This window comes from Lontra canadensis, unplaced genomic scaffold (genome assembly GCF_010015895.1).
Source record: "Lontra canadensis isolate GAN:19392208 unplaced genomic scaffold, GSC_riverotter_1.0 scaffold7, whole genome shotgun sequence".
NCBI classification, from domain to species: domain Eukaryota; kingdom Metazoa; phylum Chordata; class Mammalia; order Carnivora; family Mustelidae; genus Lontra; species Lontra canadensis.
The window spans coordinates 27,082,284-27,091,487 of record NW_022631001.1 but is presented as its reverse complement, the minus strand read 5'-3'; the positions used below and the strand labels follow the sequence as shown (position 1 = coordinate 27,091,487).

The 9,204-nt window shown below is 37.8% G+C and overlaps 1 protein-coding gene across 1 annotated transcript; it reads left to right on the top strand.

Annotated features, from left to right (window-relative positions):
• The first annotated feature begins 885 nt into the window (after nt 1-885).
• LOC116865313 (putative olfactory receptor 52P1) lies at nt 886-1,852 on the top strand. Its single transcript, XM_032853581.1, has one exon. It carries the CDS (start codon nt 886-888, stop codon nt 1,804-1,806), a length of 921 nt encoding a protein of 306 aa, XP_032709472.1. The 3' UTR covers nt 1,807-1,852.
• The last annotated feature ends 7,352 nt before the right edge of the window (nt 1,853-9,204 follow it).

Below are 9,204 nucleotides of genomic sequence, written 5' to 3'. Positions count from 1 at the left end.
GTTGTGTCCCCAGTGATTAAAAGTCACTTATACCGTCTTTATGTACCTTTGATTTTTTATGAGACTATGTTTTCATCCCTCAATAACTTTATCAGATCACATATGATGGCCAAATTAGCCTGACCTCTGCCACTGACCAATTCTGCATGATCTTACTGTTTCTACCAGTATCCATACGGATACCTACAACAACCACAGGATCCTAGTACTAACATGAGCCAGGCAATGTTATGGCTTTAGCAGGCTGTAAGAAACTCAGGCCCTCACCATATGGTGGTTGTTCTGAGTCAGAAGCCAGGTTCTGAGCCTCATCCATGAGTAACCATGGGCTCAGTGCCCTGAAAAACCCATCGAAGATCCCCCACTTTCTATTACTTCTCATCCTGATCTTCCTATCTTAAAAAGTAACTACATTTGAGTCTTCCATCCAGTCTGCCTGGACTTTCATCATTACATCACCCTTTTATTGTCACATAGGCAGATGGATCAGAAAGAAATGAGCATTTAGACAGAATAGGATTCACAGGGAGATGGAAGACTGGTAAGATTCTCTAGTCACTAACCTTCACCATAGAGTGAGTTCTATAGCCATGCCACTCACCCTGCAGTCCCAGCCTAGACATCATTGAATCAGGCACAAGTGGAAAGGACTCCTTTGATCCCTGGTAATGATAACTTCACCTTGTGCCTTGCATCACTTCCCAGTGCTCTACAACCTTCTTATCCTGGATATTTCTCATGAGATCTAACTCAAATATTTTCTGCTGCCCACTTCATTTCAGCCACAGAATAAGAATGAATCCCAGTGGCTTCATCTCTCATGGCTTCCTGGGGCTCAGAGCTGGGTAGTAAGTTCTTCTCTACCCACCCTACCTGGACCTGACCATGCAGTTCACAAACCACAGCCATCAGAACCCAAACTCTTTTCTGCTCATGGGAATTCCTGGCCTGGAGGCATCCCACTTTTGGATTGCATTTCCCTTCTGCTCCATGTATGCCTTGGCAGTACTTGGCAACATGGCAGTGCTACTGGTGGTACGATCAGAGCCTGCCCTGCACCAGCCCATGTACCTGTTCCTAAGCATGTTGTCCATCATTGACCTGGTACTCTGCACTTCTACTGTGCCCAAGCTCCTTGCGCTTTTTTGGACAAATGCTACTGAGATCAACTTTGGGGCCTGTGCTACCCAGATGTTCTTTATCCATGGCTTTTCAGCTGTCGAATCTGGTATCCTGCTAGCAATGGCCTTTGACCGCTACTTGGCCATCTGCTGGCCACTGCACTATGGGTCACTGTTGCCCCCAGAGGCTGTGGGCAAGCTGGCAGCTGCTGCTGTATTTCGTGGCTTGGGGCTCATGACCCCACTCACCTGCTTACTGGCAAGGCTGAGCTACTGTAGCCGAGTGGTGGCCCACTCCTACTGTGAGCACATGGCTGTGGTGAAGCTGGCTTGTGGGGGCACACGGCCAAACAACATCTATGGCATCACTGCTGCCACACTGGTAGTGGGCACAGACTCCATTTGCATCGCTGTTTCCTACACACTCATTATCCGGTCTGTGTTAAGCCTTTCCTCCAAAGAGGCAAGGGCTAAGACATTTGGCACTTGTGGCTCCCACCTTGGTGTCATCCTTCTTTTCTATACACCAGGACTCTTTTCATTCTACACACAGCGCTTTGGCCAGCATGTACCCCGGCACATCCACATCCTCCTGGCTGACCTCTACCTTGTTGTACCACCCATGCTCAACCCCATCATCTACGGCATGAAGACCAAACAGATCCGGATGGAGCCCTCTGACTGATGAAGCAGGGCATTGTTCACTCTTAAGTCTTCAGCCCCACCCTGGAACTGTCTTCTTCCTTTAGGCCTTGAGCAATTCTTGGAGGAGGCCACTGAGAGGATGTAACCGCCAGTTAACCTGTGAGTTGGCTGGGGGCATTTAGGCAATCCTCATCCACGCTTCTGTCCCTGGAACGTACATTCTTCCCACCATTCCCACAGTGAGAGCTGTTCCATGTAAACAGCCTTGAGAGAGTAAAGTATTGTGGACAGTATATCTGGCTGAACCCAGTTAAGGCCTCTATATAAACTTTTAAGATTTGGCAGATGGGGGAAAAAAAAGATTTCACAGATAGGTACTTATCTTGTGGCCAACAAGACAAATGTCATAAGGAAGTCCCTTGCTTATTAAACCTGCCACCTACCCATCTTGAGTGGCCTGCCCCTTTCCTTTGTCTCTTCTTGCTCTTTGTGTATGGGAGCCAGTTTGTGAACCAACAGCAATGGTCAAGAGACCAGTAGTTTCCAGCATGGTAGAGAGAGAAAAACACATACCCAGTGGTATCCTTACTTTGATAAGGAGATATAGCATAAGTCTGTGTGAAGAATCATCAGATATTTCCCACTTGTGATGTAGATATGGTTACAAAGCCTAGGGATCCCCTGTCTATTGGGAAACATGGTCACCAAGCTGATGATGGCCTTCTACCTGCTCTTCTAACTGCTCTTCTAACATGGCTCCTACCTTCTAGGAGACCTTGATAAAATGAGAAAGATAGGACTGATGATCTGAAAAGGAAAAATAATCCTCATCCATAGTCAGGTGTTTCTACTCTGGTATGGATACATGAATACCTCCCTCAGTGAACTCCAAGCTTGACAGGAGAAACACATACACAGAGAGGAGAAGCAGAGAGATGGAGACAGAACACTCAACAATGGACCACAGGGACAACTGTGTCCATGGTACAGAGAAATAAGCAACAAGGTGTAATGTCAATCTAGGAAGGTGAAAATTTTCATCTCTTCAGTGAGCATTTAGTATGTTTAAAATCTAGGGGTATGGACTTGATTAGGTCAAAAATCCTTGTGGAGACTGTTCACTGTTAAAGGAGAACTACATGTAGGGAGACAACAGTGAAACAAATTAGTTTAATTAGCCAAATTAAACAAGTATGTTTAGGATAAGCACAGGGACCATGGGTATTGAGTAAGGACACCTAAATTGCTCAGAGAAAAGAGATCCTAGTACCCACCTCTTTCATTCCACATCTGTACAGATAGGAAAGCCTGCTTTCTCAGAAGCCTTCAACAATGCCTGGGTGAAAGGTGCGGTAACAAAGTCTCAGGCTAGATGATATCAAGTCCGTTCTCTGGGAGTGGCCATGTGGAGCTGCCACCAAGCCTCAAACATCCAGGGAAAAGACCAGACCCCTTCGTTGGAGAAAAAATCGAGAAAGCAGTCCAGTTTGACCTCCAGAACAGGTTTTAGAATTAAGAGTGATGGCTATGATTAGAAGGCCCATTAGGATCCAGAGTTCAGAGTCTCTGGTTTTGACATCCCTGCTTAGAATCCACATGCAGATTGGTAGGGAGTTAATAGGTATTTGGCTCCCAGGCAAAGCATTCTAAGTTAGGGAAGAGCTTGCACAGAAAGCCACTCGCAGGCTCAGGAAGGCCTAGGTCTTCAGAACTTCCTCCAGTTATAGCAATGGATTAACTAACACTCTGCAGTGCCTCACAAGAATATGCATCATCATCTTATAGTCTCATAACCATCTGATGAGGGCACATAATTACCCACACTTTACAGAGCCAGAGGCAGAAGATTAAGAAGGTAATAACTTGTCCAAGAAATCAGTAAATATCAGAGCCAGAATACAGATCTTTTTAATTCTAAATTCTGTGTTGTTTACCCCTTACCCGGTAAGTTCCTATAAATCTAGACCCTGAAACCAAAAATCTAATAATATTTAATCTAGCAATGAGGTGATAATTATTTCCTAATATTACTGACCCTTCTGAGAATATGCAACATGCCAAACACTCTTCTAAGGTTTGGAAATATAATGATGATTCAGGAAGATAAGTCCCCGGTGACAGCTTGAATAGGCAACCTCAGCAAAATCTTCCCACCCATGTATTCTCAATGACTCCTGTGTTATGATAATAATTCTTCCTTCACTCTAGGGCTCAAAATTAGTAGCTTTAATTTGCCCACAAACAGCCCAGGTTTCCAGGCAACTAGAGCCCTCAGACTGGCCAATAAATTCTAGTCTACATGATATTTATTTCAAATTATGGGGGAAATCAAGAAAACCAGCTATTGATTGGGATGCTACTTGGGACTATTGATTATAGTTTATTTATTTTTCTAAAACTATTTTTTAATGAGGTATAATTTACCTAAAATAAAATGCATATGTTAAATATATAGATGATATCTGACAAATGTGTGCATCAGAATAACCACCACCTTAATCAAGATACAGAATATTTTTATAATCCCAGAAAGCTCCCTTGTGCTCTTTCCAGGTAAAACCCTTAGGGGTCTCCCACTGAGAAAACCACTATTTGATTTTGATTACCTTAGATCAAACTTAACTGTTCTAGAAGTTCATATAAGTGAAATAATGTAATATATATGTGTCCAACTTCCTTGGCTCAACATGTTTTTTAGATTCATTCATATTTTGTGCATGAGCTGTGAATTCCTTTTTATTGCTAATATTTCATTGCATGAATATACCAAGTTTAACAATTTGGGGACACTTGAGTTGCTTCCTTTTTTTTTCACTATTATAAAAAACTGCTATGACTATTTCTTACCCTAAAAGTAGAATTTCTGGGTTATAAGGTAAACATGTTTAATAGAACCTGCCGAATTGTTTTCCAAAGTAATTGTACCATTTTATACTCTCACCAGGGCTGTAAGACACTTCTCAGTTGTTCCACATCCTGATCAACTCTTGAAACTACCAATCTCTTTTTTATTTTCACCATTCCAATATGTGTAAAATGGTAATTTGTGGGTTTCATTTGCATTTTTCTGAGCAACTTTTTATACACTTAATGTTTGTGCATACACCTTCTATAAAATGTCAATGCCTTTTGTCCATTTTTATTGAACTTTTTGCTTTCTTATAGATCTCTTTTGATAAAAAGAAATTTTTAGTTGCATATAAAGTAACTAATGAATCGTTGAACACTACAACAAAAACGTATGTACTATATGTTGGCTAACTGAACATAACGAAACAAAATTTTAGTTACAAATTCAAAATTAGCAATCTTATTCATGGTTAGTGCTTTGTTTTATAGATTTAACTTTTAATTCTACGTCTGTGATCCAAAACAAAAAATAATTGTATATGGTGTGAAGTACAGATCAAGATTTATCTTTCCACATACAGATATTCAGTTCCTGAATTTGTTGAAAAGACTGTTTTCCAAATTGAATTGCCTTGGCAACTTTGTCAAATATCAGTCAACTCTTTATGTGTGGATGTATTTCTGGATTTTCTTTTCTCTTTCATTAATCTATTTGATTATCATATCAATCTCATATCCTCATATCAACACTGTCTTAATAACTTTATACTAAGTCTTGAGATAGTATAAGTCCTCCTACACTGTACTTCCACAGTGTCTGATATATATATATATATGTGTATGTTATATATATATATATATGTATATATATATACATATATATATAAATGTGTTAGAAAACATATAATCAAACCAAATATTCCTTAAATATTTGATAAAATTACACAGGAAAGAAATATGGGTCTGAAGTTTCCTTTGTTTTTTTATTTTACATTTAATTTTTAATGAATATGATTCTATTCAAATTTTCTATTTTCACAATCTTTCCATTTTCTCTAGATTGTCAAAATAACAATTGTCATAATATACCAACAAATGTATAAAATTATTCATAATATCCTTTTATTTTCCTTTCAATTCTGTAGGATTTGTCACCTTTTATTATATTCATTATTCATGTTTACTTTGTCTTATTTTGTCATGCTGGTAGGGAAGAGAAGTGTATCAATTTTATTAATTTTTAAAATGAGACTGGCTTTGTTGACTTTTCTCTATTTGTTTTTCTTTAATTTCTGCTCTTTATTTCCTTTCTGCTATTTCCTTTGGGTTTAATTTGCTCCTCTATTTCTAACTTCTTAAGGTGGAAACTTAAGGCCACTGATTTTTAAGTTTTTTTCATAAAAACTCACATGTAGAAGCTTCTCTCTATACATTGTTTTAGCTGAATCCCACATATTTTGATATGTTGTGTTAACATATTTTGTACTACTGTTTAATCTCCCTTATGACTTTTTAAAGACCCATTGGTTATTTTAAGTGCGTTGTTTACTTTTCAAGTACTTGGTGATTTCCTATATTTATTATTGCTTTTAATTTATAATTTAATTCCATTATGGTTGGCAAACCATAATATACAGGGCTGACTATATTTCAGCCCTTAAAAATGTATTCAGACTTGTTTTATGGCCCTTATATGGCCTATCTGGGTAAATAGTCCATGTGCACTTCAAATTAATATTTCTTCAGGTTTAGGGTATATTTTATGGTTATCACTTAGGTCAAGTTGATCAATGATCAACTTTACCATATCTTTAAAGATTTTTTATCTAGCTCTCCTATCAGTCACTGACAGAACTGTTAAAAAGTTCTAATTACAATTGTGGTTTTTCCTCTATTTTTCCTTTTATTTCTGTCAGTTTTGCTTTGTGTATTTCAAAAATCTGTTATTAGATGTATACATATTTATAATTTTTATATATTTTTCCTTAAATTTTTTTGTTTAAATTCAATTTAGGTAACATATACTGTACTGTCAGTTTCATGGGTAGAATTTAATGATTCATCAGTTGCATATAATACCCAGTGCTTATTACAAGTGCCTTTAATACACATCACCCAAATATCCCATCCCCTCATCCACTTCCCCTCTAGCAACCCTAGTTTGTTTTCTACATTTAAGAGTTTCTTATGGTTTGCCTCCCTCTCTGTTTTCATTTTATTTGAACTGACACTTTTAGCATTATAAAATGAGCCTCTTCATCTTGAGTTGTGATCTGCTTTTAAGTCAATTTTGCCTAATATTATGCAACTAACTTTCTTCTGGTAAACTGTATAGTACATCATTTTCCATCTTTTTACATTTAAACTGTCAGTGGTTTATATTTAATTAACTGTAAAGAACAAAAATGCATATGTATCTACTCTGACAAATTCTGCTTATTAACTGGAATGTGTAGTCTGTTTACATTTAATGTTATAATATACTTGGGTTTAAGGCTGTCTTACTATTTGTTTTCTATTTGCCTCCTTTGTTCTTTGTTCCTTTATTTCTGCTATATTGAATTTGGGGGAGGGAGGTAATTGAACACATATTGAAATACCATTCTATCCCCTCTACTTGCGGTTAGCCGTACTTCATATTATTAAAATACTTGAATACTTAGGTATACTTGAAATACTATTCTATCCCCTCTACTTATGGTTAGCTGTACTTCATATTATTTTTGTACAGATAGTTCTAGGGCTTACCTTCTATATCCCTAATTTATAACAATCTTCCTTAAATTCATATTATATCTCTTCATGTAAAACATAAGAATATTAAACAGTTCAGTTCTGTTTACTCTGTTCTTTGTGATATTTTTATATATATTTTACATAAGATATATATTTACATATATTTTATATGCATTATAAACTTTGAAAACATTTAAACTACTTCAAAGAATTTAATAAAACCATTTTATGCATATATTTACTATTTTCAGTGCTCTTTTTTCTTTCCTATAGATCTAAATTTTCATATAGTATTTCTCTTCAACATGAAAAACTTCCTTTAGCATTTTTGTAGTATAAATTTGTTGGAAAGAAATTCTCTCACTTTTTACCTGAAAATATTCTTATTTAAAATGTGTTTTTGAGGGGCACCTGGGTGGCTGAGTGGGTTAAAGCCTCTGCCTTCGGCTCAGGTTATGATCTCAGGATCCTGGGAACAAGACCCACATTGGGCTGTCTGCTCAGCAGAGAGTTTGCTTCCCCCTCTCTCTCTACCTGCCTCTCTGTCTACTTGTGATCGCTGTCAAATAAATAAATCTTTTTTAAAAATGTGTTTTATTTGTTTCCTTTGCTGTGCAGAAGGTTTTGATCTTGATGAAGTCCCAAAAGTTCATCTTTGCTTTTGTTTCCTTTGCCTTTGGAGACATACCTTGAAAGAAGTTGCTGTGGCTGATATCGAAGAGGTTACTGCCTATGTTCTCCTCTAGGATTCTGATGGATTCCTGTCTCATGTTGAGATCTTTTATCCATTTTGAGTTTATCTTTGTGTACGGTGTAAGAGAATGGTCGAGTTTCATTCTTCTACATATAGCTGTCCAGCTTTCCCAGCACCATTTATTGAAGAGACTGTCTTTTTTCCACTGTATATTTTTTCCTGTTTTGTCGAAGATTATTTGCCCATAGAGTTGAGGGTCTGTATCTGGGCTCTCTACTCTGTTCCACTGGTCTATGTGTCTGTTTTTATGCCAGTACCATGCTGTCTTGGTGATCACGGCTTTGTAGTAAAGCTTGAAACCAGGTAACGTGATGCCGCCAGTTTTATTTTTGTTTTTCAACATTTCCTTAGCGATTCAGGGTCTCTTCTGATTCCATACAAATTTTAGCATTATTTGCTCCAGCTCTTTGAGAAATACTGGTGGAATTTTGATCGGAATGGCATTAAAAGTATAGATTGCTCTAGGCAGTATAGACATTTTAACAATGTTTATTCTTCTGATCCAAGAGCATGGAATGGTCTTCCATCTTTTTGTGTCTTCTTCAATTTCTTTCATGAGTGTTCTGTAGTTCCTCAAGTACAGTTCCTTTACCTCTTTGGTTAGGTTTATTCCCAGGTATCTTATGGTTCTTGGTGCTATAGTCAATGGAATCGATTCTCTAATTTCCCTTTCTGTATTTTCATTGTTAGTGTATAAGAAAGTCACTGATTTCTGTACGTTGACTTTGTATCCTGCCATGTTACTGAATTGCTGTATGAGTTCTAGTAGTTTGGGGTGGAGTCTTTTGGGTTTTCCATATAAAGAATCATGTCATCTGCGAAGAGAGAGAGTTTGACTTCATGGACAGGACTGGAAGAGATTATGCTGAGTGAAATAAATCAGGCAGAGAAAGTCAATTATCATATGGTTTCACTTATTTGTGGAGCATAACAAATAGCATGGAGGACAAGGGGAGATGGAGACGAGAAGGGAGTTGAGAGAAATTGGAAGGAGAGGTGAACCATGAGAGACTATGGACTCTGAAAAACTATCTGAGGGTTTTGAAGGGGCGGGGGATGGGAGGTTGGGGGGATCCAAGTGGTGGGTATTGGAGAGGA